Source organism: Motacilla alba, chromosome 5, assembly GCF_015832195.1.
Source record: "Motacilla alba alba isolate MOTALB_02 chromosome 5, Motacilla_alba_V1.0_pri, whole genome shotgun sequence".
NCBI classification, from domain to species: Eukaryota; Metazoa; Chordata; class Aves; order Passeriformes; family Motacillidae; genus Motacilla; species Motacilla alba.
Window position 1 is genome coordinate 56,793,451 of NC_052020.1, and position 25,558 is coordinate 56,819,008.

At 39.0% G+C, this 25,558-nt stretch overlaps 1 protein-coding gene across 3 annotated transcripts in view; it reads right to left on the minus strand.

The window, feature by feature from the left end:
* Positions 1-4,619: 4,619 nt before the first annotated feature.
* PPM1A (protein phosphatase, Mg2+/Mn2+ dependent 1A) overlaps positions 4,620-25,558 on the minus strand; it is a 35,845-nt gene continuing 14,906 nt past the window's right edge. For 2 of the 3 annotated variants that reach the window (XM_038137677.1, XM_038137676.1), the window contains exons 2-6: positions 24,511-25,362; positions 22,674-22,791; positions 17,560-17,668; positions 14,884-14,941; positions 4,620-12,610 (exon numbers count right to left, since the gene is read on the minus strand). In XM_038137677.1, coding sequence (XP_037993605.1) covers positions 12,563-12,610; positions 14,884-14,941; positions 17,560-17,668; positions 22,674-22,791; positions 24,511-25,344 — 1,167 coding nt within the window. In that variant the 5' untranslated portion in view covers positions 25,345-25,362 and the 3' untranslated portion in view covers positions 4,620-12,562. The remainder of the gene's footprint in view (positions 12,611-14,883; positions 14,942-17,559; positions 17,669-22,673; positions 22,792-24,510; positions 25,363-25,558) is intronic. The other variant, XM_038137678.1, reaches the window with a different exon arrangement.

Sequence of the window (25,558 nt, forward strand, 5' to 3'; positions counted from 1 at the left end):
AGAATGGTGATTTGGGTAGCAAAGAAGTGGCAACTCTTAGACTCTTGATGCTCCCAACAGACACAGAAAAATGAGTTTGGTTGCGTTTCTGGTGGGCAGATACTCTGCTTCTGGTAATTGTTTCCATCATCCTCATTAGAGAGAGGACTGGTGAAGTTTTTGGTTCAGTGCCATGCATTGAGGCCGCTCTCTCCATCAGTGCTGCACCTCGAATCCTTGGGTCAATTTTGGGGCCCTCAGGACAAGAAGGACATTGAGGGGCTGGAGTTTGTCCAGGGAAGGGAACAGAGCTGGGGAAAGGTCTGGAACTGATGGGGAGCAGCTGAGGGAGCTGTGGGGGCTCAGCCTGGAGAAAAGGAGGCTCAGGAGGGACCTTCTGGCTCTGCGCAACTCCTGACAGGAGGGTGGAGCCAGGTGGGGGTCAGGATCTGCTCCCAGGGAACAAGGGACAGGACAGGGGAAATGGCCTCGAGTTGTGCCAGGTGAGATTTAGATTGGGTTTTAGGGAAAAATTTCATCAGAAGGGTTGTCAGGCACAGGAACAGGCTGCCCAGGGAAGGGGTGGAGTCACCAACAGCAGGGGTGTTTAAAAGATGTGTGGATGTGGCACTTGGGGACATGGGTGAGTGGTGGCCTTGGCAGTGCTGGGTAAACAGCTGGGCTTGGTGATCTTAGAGGTCTTTTCCAATGCAAATGATTCTATGATCCAGTGAATTGAGAATCAGGTTGGAGAGCATTACTTCCACAGAACTCATAAATTGGAGCACAGGGATTACATCACTTAAAGCCACACGCTCTTCAAACACTGAGAACATGATACAGCAGCACCAGTTCACCAGACAAACATTTCCCAGGAAATTGTGCAAAAAAAACTTTTGAAGTCAAGCAAGTACTGAAATTAAAAAAAATCAAAAAGGGTCAGAAGCAGCTCCATTAATCTTTTTTTGCGTCAGCTAACACAGACTGTGCAACTGTGTCTTCTGTTGTTTCTCTTTCTTCTCTCAGAAAAATCCCCCAGAGCAGCAGAAGCAGCAGAGGAAATGAGTTGTGAGTTCCTGGCACACAAACATCTCAAGGGTTTTACTCCTGAGCACGCGAGGAGCTGCCTGGCCCCAGCTGGGAATGGATGCTCAGCACATGCTGCAGGGCTCTGCCAGCAGGGATCTGGCCAGCGGGAAGGGGCACAGATGGGCTGGGAGGGCTGCTCACACCACGGTGTGAGTTACCTGCCTGCAGGAAACTCAGTTTGGCTTTTTAGCAGTGCCTCAAAGCCTGGGAGAGGGTCCAGCCTGCAGAGAACAGGGGAGAACCTGATCACTCTCCACAGCTACCCGCGGCCTGGTGGGAACATGTAGAATGATACTATTCCTAGAACTATTCCTGTTCCTAGAAAACGCAGAGAGGATGCAAGAGGGGACACAGCTCCCAACACTGAGGGGATTTTCAGACTTTTACAGAATAGTCTGGCAGCTTCAGGCCAAAAAGAGATGGACAAGGGAGAAAAATCAAAGGGATCGGGTGCACAGGAGAGGGGGCAGGAGGAAGGTGCTTCACTCCAGGCAGGGCAAGAGGCAGCCACAGGACAAGACCCAGCTGATCCCTGGGTAAAGGGAATATAAAAATCAGGCTAAAGGCTACAGTCTATCTAGAAACCAGGTGATAAGGTGAGCACACCCCTTATCAAATGCTAATATGAAAGCTCAGCATTGGCTATTTGACAATAAAAGCTGGGCTGTGGCCTGGGGCAGGTTTATTCTGGCACTGAACTCATGCCCATGCTGAGGTTTTTGGGTGCAGGCAAACTGAGACCCTCAGCCTAATATCTGAAACAGGGCCCATAGGGCTGGCACCTATCAACATTTCCTTACAGAACAATAAAGTTTTCATACTGAAATTCCCATGAGCTTTAAGAGTGTAGAAGCATTAAGTTAATACATTTCTGCAATTAAATATTTACATTATTTAAATTCATGCTGCACATTTCATTGATATTACTATCACTAAAAGCCTTCTAAATCAGCCTTCTGCTTTGGTTTTATTTTCTCCCTGAAATTGATTCTTGACATCTGACCAATCTCCAGTTCTTTACTGGGAGTTAACAACAAGCAGCTGGGGGGTGACTTCACTTGCTCTCCTATTCCAGTTACATATAGTTTGCTAAGGCAGCTGTAGGTAAGCTATAAAATCCCCCAAATAAAAAACCAAACTTCATAACAACTGCAAATACAAAGATCCAAAAACCACTCTGAAGTGCACACTTCCAGATACTTGCAACATGAGCTAAAACATTCTCAGGATTAAGACTGATTTAAGCTGACGGTGTCACTTCATATTCTTCAGGTAACAGACTCCTCTAGCCCTGACAGGGATGATCGCCAGAAGAATAAATTACTCTTCTAAAATAATACTTCAAAATGCTTCTGGCCTTTTGGAAAAGGTAATTTGGATAAGAGGGAAATGCAGGGGGGAAAAAAACAAACCCACAGCTCAAAAGACTTGGAGGATAGACTTGTTCAAATAATCCTATTCCTCTTGGCCCAGAGACTCCACAGGTTGTTTTCAAAACAGACCAGAAAATGTTTTGTTTCCTTAAAAGCCTTTTAACAAAATGTTTTATTGCATGCTTGTGATATACCCTGAACTGTTTTGCTACCTTCTTATAGCATGGGACAGGAGGAAGGTGAGTGTTCTCACTGAGTTCCACTTGGTGCTCACGAGCCAGAGCAAACTCTGGTGCTCTGTTCAGAGCAAGAGGGGAGAGCCACGGTGCAGCTTCAGCAAGGTGACACCTATAAAGAGACCAGCAGGACACTGGACAGTGCCACAAACACTTCTATTGCTGAGGAGCAGAGGTAAAGACAAGAAAACACAGAGCTAATTGTATTTTCATCATATCTGCTCTACTGTTCAAATAAACTCCCCGTTTCAAATGTCTGTTCAGCAAATCCTTAATTCCAGACAAGTCTTAAGTTGTAGGTCACAAAGTTTTCAGTCCTGTTTAATAGGATTAAAAACCTGTAGTAAGCATTTTCTTCAAGTAGAGCACGTACCCCAGAGAAAGCTGCTAATTGGGAAAAGAGAATAAATCTCTCCCACAGCTGTGGCTAAGAAGGACATTTGAAAGGCTACAGATAATTTTAAGCTCTCCTACTTCCAGTAAAAACACAGGAAAGTTTGCACTAAAATTGGTATGTGCAAATTAACTTCATCAATATAGGAATTCTCATTGTATTGGTGAACTTCCAGCCCTGCAAGCTCACAAATGACAGCCAAGCAGCATGTTCACCCAAGTCCCAGAGCCTCTCCTGGGTATGTGGATTTGCAGGGACAATTGTCTGAGTATTTTCTATCACAGAATCAGGAAGGTTGGAAAAGACTCTGAGATCGAGTCAAACCTTCAGTAAATGTAAGATCATCTTTCTATTTTTTGCCAAATTCACCTCTGTTCCTTCAGAAGTTGTTAGAATAATCTCCTATATTCTTAAAAATTGCTGAAGACTAAAACTGAAATGAGTTCAATGACTTAACCAGGCTTCAGGGTTCTGCTTCTTTTAAATTAGCTCACATAAATGCAGCCTCATGAAATTCAGCCACGATGAACATCTGCAGTTGACCTAATATTTCTATCTAAACAGCTTGGATGGCATTGAAATTTATTATTACATGTCAGGATTAAAAAAACCCCATTTAAACAAACCAACAATGCTATTCAGGGGTATATTATTCTTTGGCTTTGAGGGAAAACACATAAAATGCATATTTTCAGTTAGATCAGATAAACCAGTCTTTTTGTACACTCTGAGCTGGAAAATGCAGGGATATATTTTGTCTCCCACGTCTGCTCCATTAATGTGAACCAAGGCTAACAGTCAATCTTATCATAGCAATTCCATTTTTTTAATCCACAGAAAAGACTCTTTTCTTTTGCTAGACAATTCAGTGGTTCTGAGTTTTAATCCTTAAAGGGATGGGGCTGAATCTTTAAGTTCTTATAACAGACAAGTTTGCTCCAGGTCTCAGGCGACAGCAGAATCCCCTCCGGCCCCCTCCCCAGATTTAATTTATTGAATCCAAAATCCTTCCAGTTCTGTCTATAAAGATTTCCACGGATGACAAATGTGAACTGGTTACATCCAGGCTCATTTTTCCTTCCAATCATAAAGGCTAAAGCCATATTTATTTTAGCCTTTAGCGACCCTAAATTCTTAGAAATTCTATCACAAAGGTCTAGCTTTTATTTTACAGTACTGAATTCGAATCAGGGCAAAAGATACAAATGTATTTTGCTCCTGCGTGATGAAGTATTCCAGAAGTTGGGCATCCTAATCCATCCCTAGTTCTCTTGAAAGCCCCAGACCAGGTGGCCTCAGGGGAATGCTGGGGCTGGAGCCAAGCACATGCAGCTTTATCTTGGAATTTCAACATGAAAGGGAAAAAACAGCAAAAAGGAGGGATTTTAATAATTGTAACTAAAAGTGATCACGATAAGCCCTCAGTATTTCATTTTAATCTAACTCCCTTAAGCCAGGAAACTGAAGGAGGCCTGGAAAGTTTGTAAATCAGGGACAGTAAAAGAGATGCGAGGATGGTTTGTGTAGCACTCAAATACACACACACGATGTAATTGCCTGTTTTATTTAGTGGAATCACTTTTGTAGATTAGAAATATTTCCAATTCCCGTTTACTCCAATGCAAGCCTCCACCATCGACAGGCGTAACGCAGTTTGTTCAACTGATTCCAAACCAAAAAAAGAAAAAAGAAAAAAAAAAAAAAAGAAGAAAAAAAAAAAGTACAATCTCAAAAGTTAAGTTAGAAACTAAGTTCACACATTTTCTTTGGGACCAGGAATCTGTACATAGTACAAAATATACATTTATTGAACTTTCTGTAAACACACAGTTTGAATTGTGTAAAACTGTAAATAGTGGGTGAACTACGTGGAGAATAATTTATTATATATTGTTATACATTCTACTTAAGGAAAATAGTTATGCTCTTGTATATTACTCTGTTAAATTTATAAATTCCATAATGAAGCTGTGTAATCTGCAAACATGCTTTTCAAGCTTAAATCTCTCCATTCGTAACACACATTTATACAGGTCATCAATGAAAAAAGTTACACTTTCCACAAAATAGATATAAAGAGGTCATGAATTTTCTAAAAAGACAGGCACAGCATGTCACTACAAACGAGACTCTTATGGTACGGTGTGGAGTCAATTCTGTGAGAAGACAGGTGAAAACTCTCTAATTCAGCATGTTTGTACGTGGTCTTAGGAACAAGACAGATGCTAGAACCCAAAATCTCTGCTTATAAAGATTTATCAAACAGCTGGTCCTGGAAGTCAAAGCTCACACGTTTCAGATATGCAGCACTCCCCGGCTGGGAGAAACTCAGTTTTTGTCTCCTATCAACTCTTGGTCACAAATAATTGAGTTTTCCAAGCAGTGAAATACCCGGCACCATTTGCTGAGAACATTTGCATAATCCAGCACTTACTCCCAAAAGTGGATTCCTGGCACCAAAGAGTTAGATCTGGTTAATAAATACAATTTAACTCTTGGTGCCCAAGGTCATCAGCAAGAACAGGCTGGGAAACCCCAACTCCCACGGGCTGCAGGGCATTAACCCATGGAATGTGGGGTAACAGCATCCCAGCAATGGGGACTCTGGTGTGCAATGCCCAGTTTCCAATTTAAGGGGCTGGAAATTCCAAATTGCAGCAGACTTCTCAGTCTGGCGTCACTCAGCAAGAATAGAAAGTTCCCCTATAAACACTGTCAAAGATCCTTTCACAGAATGGTCCATAGAATGGTCTGGGTTGGAAGAGCCTTAAAGATCATCTACTTCCAACCTTTCAGGAGTCCATCACTGGGCATGGATATAATTCTATGTATATTCAGGACATTCATTCCTACATTTTCAAGGTCTCATTGTCTTTCCATCCTGGATATGTCATTATGGATTTCATTTATTTACAGCTAAATGCACTGCATCAAAGATCAAATCTCTAAAACTGTGCTCTTCTGAGGTTTAAAAAGCAAAAAAATTCTCAGACATTTAAAGAATTAAGAAATTATCTCAGATTAACCAAACATTTTGCTTTAACATTACCACTGTCTTCCCTTTGGCTTTGAAAAGCTTTTTCAAAACCTAAACTGAATAAAGATTACATTTGTTTTTCATTCCAAGAGAAGTGGGATAGTTAAGGCTCTAACAACATGTGCAGAATTTGAATGTTGTGAGCAAAAGCTCCATCGACGTCAGCAGGATGTAAAGTTAGGTTTGTGCCTGATTTTCCCAAGCCTATCTGACTCTAATTTTCCCCTGTAGTGTGAACAGAAATATTGTGATCCAGCCCGAAATCCCAACAGTGAAAATGAAATTGGGTACTCAGTATTTGCACTGCTCAGACTGGCTGGAATTCAGTAACAGCTGAACTGAAACTCTGGCCCTTGCTCTACAGGCATCAACAGAATAAAAGCATTGAATGTTTGAGGACCTGCCAGTCTGTTTTCTCATTATTCCTAAAGGTATTTCTCAAAATAAATAACAATGGCAGCTCCTTCAACTCCAGAGGCCTCCTCACAACACACATGGGGAGTCCTGTCCACCTGGAAAAACCCCACATTCCCACCAAGCTCTTCAGAGCCAACACTTCAAGGGAAAAAAAAGGCATTTCAGCTTTGCCTCGATGTTACTGAGCAAGCTGAGAAGTGCTGATGTCGTGCTCCTGAAGGAAAATGGTACTGCCTGACACAGCACCCACACCTCAGACAAATGGCTGGTCACACAGTAGTAAGGATCATTGGTTTTGTTCTTCCCATTTTGGAAAAAAAGGAAAAAAAAAAAAAAAAAAGCAGGTGCCTAGTGATATTTTAAAAAGTACTTGGGCAGGAATCAGTTCAAGTTATGTGTAAAAATCTGGCTATGCATAAACCACTCTAGAAACCACCTGTCATCCCACTTCTACCCAAGTTTTGACACTTCGAGATTTTCTTGGTTCTATAAAAGGCATTTGTTAAGTTAAGCCCACTTCCCCAACTCCTGTGGTGTAAAAGTTGAGGGGTTTTGTGGTCATTGCATTTAAAGCAAACCTCTCTCAAAACACTTTCCTAAGACATCAATATCACTCCTGTTCCCTTAGCCTGGAAGCAAAGACATTAGAAGAATGTGTACAGGAGATGGGGAAAAGAAAGATCTGTATCACTGCTACTCAAAAGGAACATCAAACAAAAACACAGGGCAAATGAGGAATATGCACAAAGCCTAAGTAACTACAAGTCAACACCTCTGACACAATCAGGAGATTAAAGCTCCAGACATTTTTTTCACTTATTAAGCAAACAGTAGAAACACTTGTCATTTTTCTAGAAACAAATTGTCAGTGGGAGACAATGTAAACTCAACTTTTAACATGTCTATGTCTATTTTTTTTTTCCTACTTGGATGCATTTAGTGGTCCATGATGCTAAAGAGAAGCTTCAAGTTTTCCTACAGCTTCCTGACCTCCTGAGAACACGTGCCACAGCCCAGGTGGCTGCTACCTCATTTATAAAGCAACGTTATTAAGCAAAATAAGGCCACAGAGTGCTTCAGATGTGCACACCTGGGTCTGCAGAAAGCTGCAGACTGTGCAAGCACTCCACAGAAAAAGCTCACAGAAGACTGGAGTCTCTGATCAGTATTTCAGACAGGTCAGTCAAAATTATTTAGCCACAGAGTGATACTTTTAAATTCTGCTCCTTTCTTACAGCTTATAGCAGGAATCACACTCATTTTTTTGCGCTACAGCATCCTGGAAATTCATGTCTGGAGCCTCTTTTCACCACTTAGAGAGTCAAAAAACCTCTCCAGCCAGATGGAGAGTTTACACCCTGAACTGGTCCATCCAGGCTCAGCTATGATCACCTCAGACACAGGTAGTTGTAGTAACTAGGAGCCACACTCATTATCTAGCAGACATTATTTTCACAGCTGGTAAAGCTTGGCACCAAGTAACAATTCATTCTCTACACAAGAATGTCAGGTACAGCCCTGCAGCTCTACAGTTTTGCTGTTTCTGAACCTATGCAAGGTACAATGCAAGGTCCATCGGGTTTGTACCCAATACTGTATTTGCCAAAGGATGAGGAAAAGGGCACTGCCTTTCCTAAAGGTTAGCCCCTTTCAGCCATGGCCAACTTAAAATACCAAGGAATTGAAACACACCAAGTCATTTGTGCACAAAAGCAGTTCAAGAAGGTGCAGGCAGAGATGGAGGTGAGCATCTTGGCATGATGAAATCCTGATGTACATTGAACTAAGGTAAGCTGTAACAACCATATCATTAACCTAATTGTGGCAGCCATGCTGTCTCCCACGGGACAGAGCTACAAACCTCCAGAGCATGTGAACACAGAGGAAGGTTGTCAGCACAGAACTCACACACAAGACATGGAGACTGAAGTTTGATGGTTCCAGTTTAAAGAAAAGAAATGTTTATAAAAAAATATTTTTGTCTCAAGTGGGGAAAGATCTGCAAAGGCTTCGATGCTCCCTACACAGCCATCATTTAGCTGGGTGTGGTTTCCCAAACTGTGGCAGGAGGGGTGGGGCAAGCATTCCTTTGCTCTCCGTCCTGTCTCCCCACTCTCCATTCTTCCCTAGCACCAGCACCCCACAGCTGGATTATCATTTTATCCAGCTCAAGAGGACAGTTTTTTCCTTTCTCCTAACTGCACACGCACTTAAGGACAAGCACTGGCACAAAAAAAGGCAGTAGGGGCAAACGAGGAGCAATGGTTTAGTCTTGGCCTAAGATCATGAAACCATATCCTTAAACCATAAACTACTAAAAATGGAATGCAGGAGGAAGTGTCTCCTATCCCGGTATAAAATTAAGGCGGGATTCTTATCAGGGAATCAACTGAAGTGAAAACTGATCCCTAATTTTGTTAAATCATCTTAAGCTTCCAACCCTTGAACTGAACAAAATGGCTCAGACATGAACCTATATAGTGACAGCACCAGCTTTGCAATAAATAATGTAATGGACATTGAAGTCAGTTTGCTACAAGTAAATGTTGAAAAGATCAGCTTTGGCACCTGCAGGGACTCTCAAGGTAATGCTCCCATGACTCATCTGCTGCTCAGAATTCACCAGGCACCTCGCTGACACAACCTACGCCTGCCGCAGTTCAGAGCACTTGAACCACAAGCTGATGAAATTCCCTCTCCAATTCTGACTCCAGCTCAAAGTTTAACTGAGTGGTGGCTGTGCCTCAAGGTGGTGGTGCTGCTGCTCCTGGGCCAGCTGAGAGCAAGCCCAGCTGAGAGGCTCAGGCTCTGTTCCTGCCCCAGCAGAGTACCAGGGACTCTACGGATACAAAGCATTTACAAAGCCTTGCAAACCTAGGATCCTACTAAATGTCACTGCATTTAGTTCATCCAACACTGGTTTAAAGCACATTTTAGAAGCCTCTGTCTTGAACATATTTTCAATGCTGAATTAGCGAGAATTATTTGGAACAGTTGTCTATAAAGCAGTTACAGGTATTCTCCCAGAACGATCAGCCAAACATTTAATCTGACTATAACAAAACTCACAGAAACTGTAGCCAGTGAAACTGTCAAATGTAGAAGGAAAACAAAGTTGCATGGCATACGAAGCAAAGTAGCTTTACAAATGTCATTTCCTTTTAAAAACAAGCAAATCGGGACCATCCTATTTGAACATGTATTTAAAAATACATCTGTTAACATCACACAATTTTCATTTTTGTCACACATGAATCTTTTTCCAAGAGGGAAATAAATAGCACACAATATTTCAAAATAAAAATTGCTGCCTTGCCCCTGAGGTGCTAATGTTTTTAGCATTTGAAAAAAAAAAAGTTTCTGGTGCAAGAAGGAGATGCACAAAGGTGCAAAAGTGCCTTTTTTCTTTTCAGAGCAGTGAAAAAAGTACAGCTTGCCTCTTTTCTAGGACGCTTTATATACTTAACTCGTTTATTCTGTAATCAAAGTCTGTATCTAAAATGGCAGTGTTTATGCATACATCACAGTTCAGTGCTCTGAGCTCATCAAAACGCTGAACGTAGGCGGGAGAGAGAAAGGCCTGAAACGGGCTTTCTGCCACTACCCTCAAACCTACTCACATCACCTGTAGCAACAGCAGAATTATTTTCTTTCTAACCTTCAGGAGACCTCGTCTGAAGAGGCGTCAAAAATCTCCTTTGTCACTGAGACAGTTTAAGTGATTATGGTTTGAAGTATGGCTTTTCACACCACAGTTTTGCTTCCGATTTTTAAAGTTTAAAACTCAAAGGTTCCACAGTCCAGTTCAAAGTTTTGCAGTTTCCAAAACTAAACTTTAGTCTCTATGAAAAAAAAAGGACAGAACTTTATCTGCCTACTCCTAAATTAACTTTAGCTTTTCGCACTAATACACCATGTATTATTAAATATGCTCGTTAATTAGGTGCCTGTGAAGCTATAACTTAACATCATTATAGTTTTGCACTCTACAACAAAATTAGACATTTTAAGCATTTATTCATAGGTAGGTAAGGAACTGGTTCTTTAAGCAAAAATTGCTATAAATTTATAAATACAAATAGTGCTTATGTTTTCTTCATTCATGCTTGAACAGATTACAAACTGAATACAATGAAGTTACGTTTAAGCACCCCACATAGACAAGAGGGATAAAATAAAAGTTTGCTGGTATATACTATACTTAGTTCCAAGACACTATAAGTTACTTTTTCACTGTTCAGTGTTCCCTAACTCTGCATTAGTTTTAAGGCTATATATACAAATATGTATATGTCAAAGTTAGGGAAAGACAAATATAGCAAAATGCATTGTACTACATTTTCCTATCAAAAAGTAATTATACACCAAGTTCTGATTCTGTTTAACTGCAGTAAATGTTACAATCTACTTGTTTTACTGATTTTCCTTTTGAGGAATCTGCCTACTAAATGAGTAAACTACATATTAAATACAATATTCTCAACCAAAAAGACAATACAAGGTGCACAAAACAGCAGTTTTGCAAACACGACTGACTTGAAAACTTAATTTTCGTATGCTCAATGGGAGAAAGCTAAGCTTAAATCAAATTAGTTTATTATCTTATAAAATTTTAAATTAGAATTTTAAACAACAAACAGTTAAATATTGTCAACATGCTATACCTCAAATCACAAGTACTGTTTAACCACTAGTCTCTCATTCTAAGTAAGTGGGTCAATTAAAAACACACACCATAAAATGTTAAAGATTGTCAGGCTTTGACAAATGTATTTTTATCAAACAGTAGGCAAATTCAAACCAATGCACATCTTCAGTAGGGAGGGAAAAAAAAAAAAAACCAACAGCAAAAAGCCTGAAAAAACCCACATTTGTAAAAAATAGGGTAACAGATTAATCCCACATCATCCTCTAGCATATGGCTATGTCTTGGGCAATAATCAAAATCCTTCCCATTTTAAAAATGGGCTACCAATTAAGAAAAATATTCTTCCACAAGTAAAATATCATTTACAATGGCACTGACATTTTAAAAGGCAGGAAAAGAAGGAATTACACATTTATGGGTAAATGTCTTGTTTGTTAAATCAAGCTTTATTGATAAAATGGAATTCAAGAGTATTTTTCTTGGAACAGCAGCAGACCCAGCCAATCAGGATTGTAAAAATGCTGCAGACTCCTACTTTATGTAGAAAGTTGTCTTTGTGCTCAGTGATTAGTAGTTTCAGGTAAGGGTTAATGAAAAAAGAGGTGCAAAGAACCAAGGTGTTCTAATCCCAAGATTGGTACGTGTATGAACAGGATACTGTTAACAGGGCATGATTTAACTCCCACTGAACTCAAAATCACAAATCCCTTCGACTCAATGCGAGAGCAGGAGTGCATCCAAGAAAATGATGTATGTTTGTTGAAGAATGTGCACTACTCCTAAGTTATTTTTCCATTGCCAAGCGAAATTCACACACTGTAATTTCTGGTAGGTTGCCCATGAGTTCAGCTTCCATATAAACCAAAAAGTTATCTTTAACAGTTTTGTGCACCTCTTGAGCACCTAGCTGGCTAGGCTGCTGCTCCTTGCAATCCAAAACCACAACATGATTTTTAAAAGGGATATATATTGTTGCATCACACAAGCCAAAACATTTCTTCTAACCTTTATAGTGATTTAAAGCGGTTCATAATTAAATATGAGCATTTGTACAAAGACAATTGCACTTTACAAAAACAAAATCATACAACATAAATTGCTGGAGTCTGATTTACAACATGGATTTATGGTTTGAAATCACGTTTACAGAAGTCTGTTTTACAAAAAAAGATCAGTTCCTGGGCTAGATGTTGTACTGCTGTAGTCACTCTCACCAACACATCATATTCCCTTCTTTAATTAAGGTTGAGGATGGATGTTAAGAAGGGTCACTGAGGTTGGGCTGCACTTTCATTTGCAGGATGAAACGTGAACTCCACAGCTAGATGAGCAGTTTTACCACATATCATCAGTTGAGGCAGAATCCTTAAAGAAAAAAGAAGGAACCCTTTAAAGTCTGGAGTGCCCATCCTTGCGGCAGTTTCTGGATAATCCAGACTGAAAAGGGTAAAGACTTAAATCATTTCAGGAGTCTCTTTTCTCTCCCCTTTCATAAACAGCTTTTAAAAAGTATCTAAACCCCACATATTCTTAATTAACAAAACATCAGAATCAAGAAATTTCAAAATATGACTGAGCATTTCATCAATCCTGAAAATAAGATCCTAGGCATGTTACTCAAAAGCATTTCCAGAGCCTTTCTAGCTATTTCCTGAGCAGTAAGAAGTAACACAAAATGGATACACTCAGCTCACAGGTGTGAGAAAAGAGCAGGATGTGCTCATGTCATGTGTTATCACCATTATCATCTTTTGTCTTCTCAGCCCTCCCTCGTTGCATGGGAAGATACAGACATCAACTGACACCCTGTTATAACTCAGAGCTATTTTAACACTTTTAATTTAAGGTTACAGAAGTGTAGTTTAGGCAACTGAAGGAAATTGTAATTTTGGATGGTAATAAAACTGCAAGGGGAAAAAAATAAATTTATATAACAAAAAAAAATATTGAAAGTAGAAGCATGCTTTGCTCCAAGTCATAATTGTATGGTCACACCATTTGGTATTTCAACTTATCCAATAACTGAGTGTCCTGAAAATTCATTCCATTAAGGCCCACAGGCAACAGCAGATTTTGTATAACTACCACAAGCCTGACAAATGTTTAACCAAATCCTGGTTTAACCAGTATTTAATTTTACCAAGTGTTTTTTAATCCATTTGCCTTTGTGTCAGGCCTGTTTCCTTTTCCCTTGCTTAGACTGCTCTGTATTCAGCTTTCTCTGCCTCGTCAGGTGGGCTCACAGGTTAACCACGAGCAAGCGGGGCCACAGCTCTGCAGCTGAAGTAACAGCTGAATCAGCAGCACAGGAGTCAGAGCAAACTGCTCCTGTGCACCACTTCGGTGGTTCCAGCATCATCTGCTCCTTTTCCCTAAGCAATTAAGGGGCAGGATGGGCTTTTACAACAGCTCATCCTGGTGCTTCCACAGCTACGCCTCCCCATCATTACTGAGGCTGCAGGAGGTAGAAATATTATTACTTCTCTTCAAAAGCACTGCCTTGGTGACTCCTTGGAGAGGAAAGAGGCTAATTAAGTCTCAAGCAATGCCACACATGATAATTTCTTAGCACTGAAATTCTGCACCCTTCATTCAAACTTGCACACAGAATCCATTGCAAACCAGAGAGGAACAGTTGGCACGGAGGTGTACTTAAAAAAACACAAACTGAAATTGCCCTTTGCAAAAGTACCACCTCCAGCTTTTCCTTCAAGACCAGAAGTAGCAAAGGAGAGCAATTATATGCAAGAGCAAAATGGTTGTTTCAAGAATGAAGAATAAAAGCAGCATGAGTAAAAATGCAGGAGCTGCTTGCCAACTATTCCATATGCAAATTTCTGTATCCCGGTTGACAACACGATCACAAAGTTTGTGTACTGTACGTTTGTAGAACAGCAACATATTACAGAATGTATTTTGAAGGTAAAGCTTCCTCTTTCAGCCCCTATTTAGGAATTTTAATGCTAAAAATAGAACGAAGGCTGCCAAATAAAACTAGTGCACAGTTGTAAGGCCAACGCACAAGCTTTATGTCTGGCTGCATTTCACTTCTGTCACATCCAAGCATGGAAGAAATTTCCGCTGATAGTTAAAGGATCAGTTTAACTGCTCCATGAGATACTGTATTTTCAGTGACAGAAAGTTGTTTCTGGTGGTCAAACTGCCACTGGAATCATGCTCATGCTCACTGTTTGGTTTCTCTTCCCCTCATCCTGACAGGGGATTTATGCCTCTCTCAGCACTGACGCGTAAGAACCCAAAGTGTTTGCTTGCTTGAAGATGCTCTATGCTTAAGAATAAAAGTGTTTACACAGTCCATTTGGTAAACTAATACATTCTTAACACATCCATTTAACCTTTAAACATAGCATTTTTCTTCTTGATATTTAGGAAAAAATGTCTCCTATAAAGAAGAGGAAAAAAAGGCCCCCCCATGACTCTTTCCACCATTTGGCAGCACTTGGAAACCCAACCAGGACTGAAATAATGAAATTCCAGAGGATAAATGAATCAACCCTACTGGAGTTTTGAGATGATGATCAGCAGAAGGCAGCAGAAAACAATTACAAAACACAATCCAAAAAGCACAACAGTGTTATTCCTCTCTTGGGGGAAAGGGTCTTTAACAGGAATTTGCAATACCTTTCTTTATGAAACAGCTCAAATAATTGGGGTGGAGAGAAAGAGAATGTAAGAGAAAAGATACTTACAGCATCATCATTCCTGTAGGGGTTCAGTCTGTTATACACAGCTTCAATCACACTCCGTCTAGAGCAAAGAAAAAAAAAAACCCACGAGATTTTAAGGCTGTGTATTTCTTTTTTGTTTTTTTTTTTCCAAGTCAAATTCCCAATTTTAATTTAAATGCAAACTTTAGAAGATTCCAAATTCACAGAACCATTTTTACTGCAAGTCAGCACTTAAAAACCTTTAAAAAAAAAAGGATTTTTAAAAAAAAACTTCAAAACCTTGAGGCTCAAGACAAACAAGGCTGAATGTCCCTTGGAGTTCAGCTGGAGAAGGGCACAACCTGACAGTCAGGTCTTCCCTTTGAAAAAGGGCAGCAGAAACCTCAGTGGACACTGAATGTCCTGGTCATTTGTGCCCAAAAACCACTGCAGTAGTACCTCATGTATTATGGCATGTATTTTGTATTACTTCCATAGGGGAACAGTGTTGTGTTATTTTCTGGACACAAAAAAATTACATTCTGAAGTACATTTTTGTTTATGTTATGTCCTAAAACGTACTTCCCACGTGCAAACATGAAAAAAATAGATCTAGAACAGTACTTTTCTACCATGACACGGCCAATACTCTCCTGCAATTTTTTAATAAAAAAAAACCAACAACAATGACAAAAAAATTGCAGGTTTGTGTATTGTATCTTCAGAAGGAGATAAATTTTGTCTGGTAAAAAAATACCAAAAAATTTATTCAAGCATTTTGGCAGTTACCTCCTTTTAAAAAGACCCCTGCTTAGCACACTTAAGACAGCTTGAAATTAACCTTAATCTCTGAGATTCTTGACTTTTCTAAAATTGATAAGAAATAGATTCATAAAATATGAATACATTTGAAATCAACATGCAAATGAGCAAAGTGATTTTTATTTATTTCTTTTAACATAGGGTGAAAAACTGAGAGTCAAAAAACCCCTTGAAAACAGGTAATAAAAAAACCCCAAAAAACAAAACACAAGCGAATGTGAGGCTGAAGGAAGAAGCTGTCTATGCCTTTCCCAGTATATAAGGAAAAAACTTTGAAGGGAGAACAGGAAGGAAAGAAGGGAGTAAAAACCAGAAATGACATATTGAATTTAAATGCAACTTTCTTTTGGATCCCCTTCTGCAGAACCAAGTAAGATGAAGTAGCAGATTGTGATGCAAAACAAACTTCAAAGAGCAACCTTTAAACTGTTGATGAATGCATGCAGAGCAATCACAAAGGAGTGCAAGAGAAGAAAAAAAGCAGATGACAAGCTCTGTAATCATCCTGCAACACTGAAGAGTCAGGAACTACCATGTATAAACATCATAGTGAATGGTTATAGGGCATGAAAGAAGAGGTTGGATTTAAAGCAATAAAATCAAGCAATTACACACAAGGTACATTACATACATGGATTGGAAAGTTTCCCATATCTTTCAAGAAATAGGTATCCTTGATTCTAAATACAGGCAGGTTTCTTGGAAAGCATTATTTTCCTTCCAAATTGGCAATAGTGCTTTAAGTTACATAAACATCCAATTAAATCAATATTTCTACAAGTCCCTATTCAAACTAGCATCACTGAGACACAAAATCCTGCTGAAGTCACATCACTTCAGCATTTCTTCACAGCCGTTCTCCTTCCAGCCAAAGGAGATGAAGAAAAATCAATTTGTATGCTGCATTTCATGAGTAACTGACTCACTCATACTTCAACACTACAGCAGCCCATCCTAAATAGATGCTATTATACTTTAAATTGCCATCTCTTCTTCTCCTAGTCAAACAGTTCCTGTAGGAACAATATTGTTTTCTAGAAGCCATCTTTGCCGTTATCACTTTGTAAATTATTCAATTTATCCCTTCATAATTTATTAAATTTTTTAATTTATTCAATTATGTGCCTAAAGTTTTGGTGTAACAAGACAAAAATCACACTCTGAAAAGTCAAAAACACTCTGTATCATATGTGCCCAATCCACTTTAACACAGCAGAGGCTCATGAAGAATCTTTTGAATCAAAAAGCACTTGGTTTAGGGTGCAAACAAGCTGAGCACATTGCTTCCTTAAAGACTGAATATTTGAGAAACAACAGAGCATCACCACCGAACCCTTCAAGGACAAAGTCAGCTATATAAAGCTACAAATTTAACTTCCCACTTTTCTTTTTTGATAGATTTCTATCTCGCTTGAAGATTTGTCACAAGCAGAGAGGAACAAAAGCAAATTTTTAAGCAATTACAACATGGCTACAGACAAGAAAAGAAAGCTGCCAAGCAAAACATTTTATGCATATCACTTCTTGCTGAAATGTATCACACTTCAACCCAAGTAATTAAAGTCAGGGCATTATTTGCACATGTTCAAATGTAACATTCCCCCAGAAACCCCAGTTAATTACAAAAAACAGACACTCAGGCCACCCTTAAAAACCCCTCATTCCTTCCCAAAACTTCAGTTTGACATTTAATTTTTGCAATGATTCATAATCAACTCCATTCTCAGCCTTGTCCTTTTCATCCAGAACAACTGAGTAATCAAAACTGGAGAACAGATCATCACTTTTTGTCCTGTGCCCTTCCTCCCCTCCCTGCCCCCCAACTTTTTTAAGAGTGGCCTTGCAGTTACAAAGTGATTTCAATCAAACCCCACATGTACACTGATGTGAACTCACTTGCTTGCCAACTCCCCCCCCGGCGGGAGGTTTGGGATGCTCTCAGTTGCTAACGTACGCATCACGTGGACTAAGTCTGGCACTCCTTCACCCTGCTTCTTTATGATCTCTGGGAATCAGAAGTACTTTTTTTGTAAGTGCAGTCCAAATTTAACTTCAAAAGATTGAAACACTCAGTTTTATAAAAAGGCAGCTTAACATTAAAAGTTATAATAATAATTAAAATAATAAAAAATTAAAGCGACAGACCGTACTCAACATGGTAATTGTTAATTTTGGTTCCATAAGTAAAAACCTGTAACAGATTTGACAGATTTACTGCTGTTCACATGCTGACTTGGTTTTAGAAATACACAGCTACCTAGTAACGTTGGGGAAAAAAAAATCTTTAATGGCTTTCCTGCTATATATTAGACAGAAGATGTAATATCTTCCCACAGTATGCCCAAGGCACGGGGCAGATATTAACATCAGCTTTATCACTGCAACACAAGATAAAATATTTCTGCCATCACAGAAAACAAAGTATTTTCAAGAAATAAAAGGTTAGACATGCCAGAAGTAATTCCCATGGCTGTATGTGTATTAACCAATACTTGTACCTCACTGCATTACAGCAACATGCAAATTTTAAGGACTATTACACATAAATTAAAAGCCAGGGACATCACATTTAATTGACACTTTTATCCTTCACTCAGGTGATATTTAAATTCAGGGCAGAAACTTAAAGCTGATCCACTCCAGCTTCTGGGTGAAGAGACTCTGTATTGCAGCCACAGCCACATTTGTCAAGACATTAATCCTTTATATTCTTGGGCCTGGTTGGTTTGGGTTTGGTTTTTTTTTTTTTTTTTTTTTTTTTTTTGTGTGTGTTTCTTTTTTTCACTTTTCTCCTCAAGTCAAAAGCACACAGTTTTATTTGAATTCAAGACATTCAAGATCACACCACCCCTGAAGAGTCATTTCTTAAAGAGGTATTTGATGAAATTTAAAGAACAAGAACATTTTTTAAAATGCATCTCATTCATTTCTCTGTAAACAGGAGCTCTCAGAAGTTGCAAAACGTGAATTATTAAGACCTGGTGCTTTTCACCCTCAAGTGAATACTGCAACATGCATACAATAATGTGTACATATGTGCACATCTATACATGCATGTACATACATGCACACTGTTCTTCATGTAATAAAGCATTTACACAGTTTGAAAGTAGTTGGAATTCATCAGTACCACTTTTGAAAAATACTCAAGCATTCAGATTTTGCCCTAAATTCCAGAAGAACATACCAAGTTTCCATTTTATAATTTGTGAGATAAGACACATTGAAAGCTTTTAAAACCAACATGTATCCAGTCCTTTTTAGTCAAAACAAACAAAACCTAAAAAACAATTGTGAATTACTTTTTGTGTATGTAATGGTTTTTCAGGGCTGTGTGTGTTTACAAAAACCATCAGCTCTGTTTTGCAGTCAGGCTGTGTAAATTATTTGCAAGGTATAGTAGAAACACTGCCTAGTCCTCAACCAGCATCAAACTCTGCAGCACAAAGCTTTAAGCTGAATTTTAAATACATGACACTGCACACCAGAGACACCTCAAAAACTTGCCATTTCCTCAAAATCTACAGCCAAAGTTCATTTTACCATCTTACATTTAGCAAAGAAATAATCTATGAATCTTAAATCTGAATAAGAAGCCAAGATCTCAGATTTGGTTTGCCAAGTTCCTTTATTGTGCAATTTTGAACATCTAGAATATGCTACATTGTGCTAGTTCTAAAGTTCTGCTGTACAAAAATAAGGAATTTATAGTTGACCTATGCTACACAGTTTCACAACCTGTAACTGCAGTACATTTAACATACAGTCTCCACTAAATGAATACATTTATATTTTGATAAAACTATAGATACAGACTGAATGAACACTGAAGACACAACAAATGGAGTCGGTCTGCTAGCTGTGTTTAATTTATTGGAATTATCTTGTTTCAATACATCTTCAACCCTCCCCCCAGTCTTTAATTTACTTTGAGAACCTTCTACACATTTTCATGGCATCAAGTACTGGAAAAATGTACTCACAACCCTAAAATAAAGGATTCAAAAATGGGAATTCCATACAAAGTTTAAGAAAAAAGCCAGAACTTTGTTTATGTGAAAATTAGGGAAGGAACATGTAACAGCTAACTTAAAATTATTTACCTCTACAAAGGTATAAATATTGCAGGGAATACCTATTATGGAATGGTTTTATGTAAAAAAAAAAAATAACAGAAAAAAAAAAGCTTAGACAAGTTTCTGTTTAGAGGCAACACATTGATAACACATATTAGTGCAAATAATAGCAACACACTTTGGAATGACTGATTAGTTCTACCATGAAGTCCACATGATACTTTAGGAGTAACATTGATTTATTGCAAGTAATGGCACAAGGATGCTTCTCCACACTTGCTGCTTCTTCCATTATTTGTTGCAGCTACAAATCTGGACCACAAATACATCAGGAGAGTCTTGACATAGTAGGTAGAAAAGTTTCTACATTTTTAAAAATCTGAATTATCTCTCCTTATTCAAGATGATCATCATTATTAAATCCTATTCAGTCTTAAAATTTGCACTAGTTTTTAACAGTATAAAGGTATATTCTGGGCCAAGGGGATAAAAATACAACCAGAAAAAAATGCACATTCAAAAGGATCTACTGTCATTACCTGTTGGACTTCACTGAGTACTGAAGTGCATAAAAATATGTAATATGCATTTTGACCAAGTTTCCATTTTAATGATTTTTAAATTTAAATTGATATTACAGATTAGTAAGATCATTCTAAAAGTACTCTTTATAATTTTTAGTTCCTTCAGCCAAAAATCAGGCTTTTAGAGTTAAGCACTGCCACTCTTATACTATCCTAAGATAAGAGCAAGATTATTCACTGTAGTGTATAAAGTTTCAGATGCTGCAGCAGTCCCACCTTACTAGTCAACAAGGCATTATCCACTTCAGAAACAATGCAATGGCACATAAATGAATTAATTATATATTAAATATAACAAAGTTATCAACTCCTGTTCTTGAAATTCTGCCTTAGTTCAGGCCTTTCAACTTTCTTCATGCATAAGTCCTAAAAGGCCACATTCTGCAAACAGCTGATACAAATCACTGCTGGGTTGAGTAGTGTTTACTAAATATTCATTCATTTAAATAATATTTTTGTGCAACAACAGACAAAAAGGTTGAGGATAACTCTAAAAATTAAGCAAAGACCCTTGAGAGGAAGTACAATATATTTCCTCAAGTTGTTCAGACATCATCCTATTAAATTATTATTAAAGTGCTTTATAACTACATACAGAATCCTTCTGCCTCTATGCAATTATCACACTTTCATCATTCCAGCAAATTTCCTATCTGTATAAATGCAAAGTACCAGCAGCCAAATTGCTCGTATGTACCATAACCACATGCAGGTCCAGTGTTTAGGCTGTTCCTTCACAAAATGAAGCAGCTGTACAAAAATGCCAGCTTTCCTCACTGTAACATTCCTGGGGTACGATGAGGCCAGCTGAAGATGCAGCCTTGGCTTCATCATATTTTCATAATCTAGGTCACGGGTTTGTCTGAGCTCAGACACAATATCTAAGATAAGAAGGCAGCACTTGCCCAGATAAGGAGAGTTACCACGCTGTGAATCAATGTGTGAATGTACAGCACACTTGTTCTTCACCAGATCTGTGGGTGGGCACACACAGCGAGCTCCTCACACGCCTGGTGCCAAGCTGCTCCCTGCTCTGCTGACACCTCCCTCCCGCAGTGTGACTGCACTGGGACATTCCTGCCACGCTGTCAGGGAGATTCACACCAGCACTGACTGTGCACCAACCTCTCCTCTCAGGCAAGTGTGGAGATTAAAACACAGAAATGTCTGCCTGGGCATTTGTTCAGGGGCAGAACAGATGCAGTTTGCTGAGACCTGGCGAGCGAGGCCTTCGAAAAACGTGGTAATTTCTGCAGGAGCACTTACACAGGTTGTAAGTGCTTTAAAAATTGCACATGGATTTGTCTGAGCCCAAAATCCCCATGCAGGCAAGTTCTCTGTGAAATTTCTGGAGCTGCACTGCGTTACCATCATGCAAGTTAAGGAGGAAAAAAGTGCATAATGTACTCCTCTAACTTACTAACCACTGCTACCATAGCTGTGGAGAACTCTGCCTATCGTGCCCTGGGTGCTATTAAGGATTCTTGGAAGTATACACACACATAACTAGACTTGTAACATATAGAGGAGTCCACTTCAAAAATAGACTTCACCTATGCAAATAATGCATACAGCATGTCTTAGATTTCAGAAACAAACTCCAAGATGTAGTTGGTTTTAAATATCAAAAGGCACTATAAATGCAGTTTAAATCAGAAATTATTTGAATCTAATTGATTTCAAATATCATTTTTATGTGATCCAAAAAGCCCCAGACTCACAGTTTCAATTTTTCAATTTAAAGTTTAAGAACTCTTGAAATACAAATTTAAAGAAAAAATTTTAAGTTACTATCAGAGTAAGATGAGTTCCCAGCTTTTGTCATGAATGCTTAAAGATTAGCTTTGACAAATTTCTCATGTACTTTCAAATAAGTAAATATGTAAGCAGGTGCTTAAAGATTATAGTAATCAAATTGTAACCCTATTATTACTGGATAATAAAATATTACAACTAACTGATTTGTACTTAACTATAAATGGCACTCAAATGACCATCTTCACAGACACTTCATAAGATATTCTGATTATTTTCTTTAACTCCATCTGACAGGAACCAGGATTCACTGGTCTGAAGTCAGTGCTGTCAACAGACTCAGGAAGAACACTGGGCACAAATGAATTCTCTGCCATCCTGAATAATTCTCAGGGTTACAGGCTGCTGCACTTTCATAGCAGAACTTTTTCAGGACATATATGAGTGCCTTTTTCAGAGGTACACAGGATGGCCAATGGCACTTGAAGGTCTATTAAAAAGCCTGTAGGTGTTAAGGGTTTAATTGTTGGAAGGGGAAGGGGGCCAGGGGGTCTGTTTAGAAACAAAGTTACTTATTTTTTTTTAAATGATCCACCTTCTACTCTGCTTTCCAGGTACTTGTCCAACTCTGCCTCTCTTTTCACCGCCTCTGGTGATACCTTTGGTGCATTCGGAAAACAGATCAATATCACACTCATGTTGTCTCGACTTCCCTGGTGGAAAAGAAAAAATGATTTGAGAAATGTATACACACCAGGCTAAAAGCACATCAAAGCATTTGAAATACAGAAATTCACAAATCGTATGGTATCAGAATCCAACTTGCACTGTTATGGATTAATATAATCATTAGAATTAATCCCCTCACAGAATTCCAGGCCCATTCATTCAGTACAACTCTTCAGTCATTGTTTTTTCCACTTTTATGGTCTGAAGACTACATGGAGCCAGTCACAGACACCCCGTTGGCATCTAAAAACTGACATTAGTAATGAGTGATGTGTAATTACAAAGTTGTGCTCCATCTTGTTTTAAGTGCCACCCAATCATTTTGGGAGAACAGCTGAATGAGTGAACAAAACCATTACTGCTCAAAAGCACTAATCAGGAAGGTGCTGAAGGCAAACAGTGCTTCCACTAAAAATCACAGCTATTAGGTTTTTTCTTCTCCTTTTCATTTAAAACAAGAAAAGCTGAAAGTGAGAGAATTTGTTAGAAAACCAGCTGTAAGGTACCCAGATCTTTGCAAAAAAACGTTTACATTTAAAACTCCAAATGAAGGAACTCCAATAATTGAATATTTAAAAATACAAACACATTCTGCTTATGCAAAGTAACTGTTTGGTTTACTTTCAATACCCCTGTGCTTTGGCCTACAAACATGCATCCACAGGCTTAACTTTTAACACTAATTAACTCCACTGATGTCAGCAAGATCAAGAACAAGCCAGTGTGCAAAACAACAGTATATGGGTGTGGGGGGATGCTGACAGTTGGCTCCTGCAAAGCTTACAGCAACCGCAAGCCGCTGTTCCTTTTCTGATATTTGCTTTTAGGACTGCCAAAGAAAAACAGTAACCAAAATTATAACCATTATCAATCTGCCAAGGTGTTGGTAAGCAATTACAATTTTCCAGATGGGAAACAATGATCCTGTTAGCCATGTGGGAAGAGCAGGGATGTTGTCTTGTTTCTTTAGAAAAAAGTTGGCTCTTTTGCTCTATGACTGCCAGTTTGCCTTCGCAAAATAAGTATCAAGCTATGAAACTCAGTAACTGCATAATGCTGCAACTTATTAATACAAAGTAGAAGTTAATGCACACAAAGTTACATAGTTTTGTTAAACCAAATAGTTTCCATCTACTAGAGCTGGTTTCAGAGCCGTATCACAAAACAGCGAGTAAGAAACACAATAATTAAATCAAAATAAAAAACTAACTTAGGAAGCCAGGTCTTCAAAATATGAAGTCAAGGTTCACTGATTCAGCATTTATCTTGATGTAAATATGACATTAATGTTAATGCTACGTGCCCAAGAAAGCAGGGGAAGATTAGGAAGGGGAAATATACTCTCTAGCCTGATTAAGACTTAAGAGTTGAGGTTTTGTAAAGTACATTATGAAACAGAAAAGGGCAGTTATTGTCTTTAGCTTGTCCATAAATTCCCATTAGCTTCTAGTTTTCCACTGATCACAGTGTATCTGTACATGATTATAACACCTTAATTAACCAAAACCACCCAGAAAAACATTGTTTCTGTTGGGTGTTCATTCCCCCTCTATCATTTTTGTAGGAAACATGGTCATCACTGTCAAAGTCATGTTACCATAAACCATTGAATATTTATAGACTGGAAGCAAAGTTATTATTAGCTTGCTCATAAACTTCTAATAGGGAAAGCACAGTAAACTCCTTCTCTCAAGTCTGGCTACCTTGTACAAGCAGGTGTCAACTATCTCATTGCAAACTTTCTCAAGGTCATCAGTGACTTCAAGTCTGGATCTTACAAAGTCACACAGCTCTTCATTTCCCATAACATCCCAGATACCGTCGCAAGCCAGGATGATGAACTGATCATCTTCTTCTGATCTCTCAATTTCATAAACTTCAGGCTCGGGTGAGACCAGCTGTTCTGTAGGACCTTTCCCATGGACACATTTGTAATCAAAGTCCCCAAGTGCCCTCGAAACAGCAAGGGAGCCATTCACACGCTGAATCATGACGGAGCCACCTGCGTTCTGTATACGCTCCTTCTCCAGCGGGTTACTTGGTTTGTGATCCTGTGTGAAGAAGTGAACTTTCCTGTTTCGACAGAGCAAACCTCTCGAGTCTCCACAGTTGATGAAGTACGTGTGTTGGGGAGAAATCATGACACCCACAGCTGTTGACCCACTTCTGTCTGCGCCATGCTTCTTCTCAGAGATGACTCTCATGTGTTCGTCAATTTGCAGAAAACCTGTTCTGATGCCGTTCTTTACACTTTCCACAGATGGTGGCCCATCTGGCCCTTTAAAATCCTGGTTGCTCGTGATGTGATCTAATAAATGCTCACAGCAGTACTTGGCAACCTGGGATCCAGCGTGCCCATCATAGACAGCAAAAAACGACCATCCGTCAAGTCCGTTTGGCAAACCAATCACAGCCGTGTGCGCATCCTCCATTTCCACGCGCCAGCCCTGCATGCTGCTCAGACCGTAGCGCAGCCCATTCCCCTGCCCCTGGGCGTTATGCTTCTCCATCTTTGGCTTGTCTAAAAATGCTCCCATGGTGACCTTCCTTCAGTTCTACAAAGGAAAAAAAAAAAAAAAAAGATTATTAAGATATTTCTTAAATGCCTAGTTTAAAAATCCTCTTGGAAGACATTAAATAATGGTACAAGTAATGTTAAGATGCCCAAAGTACACAGCTATAAAGCTGATTTTTCTGTGTCTCCAGTCAAATTTGCATTGCTTTCATCTTATTGAAACAAGGACACTACTA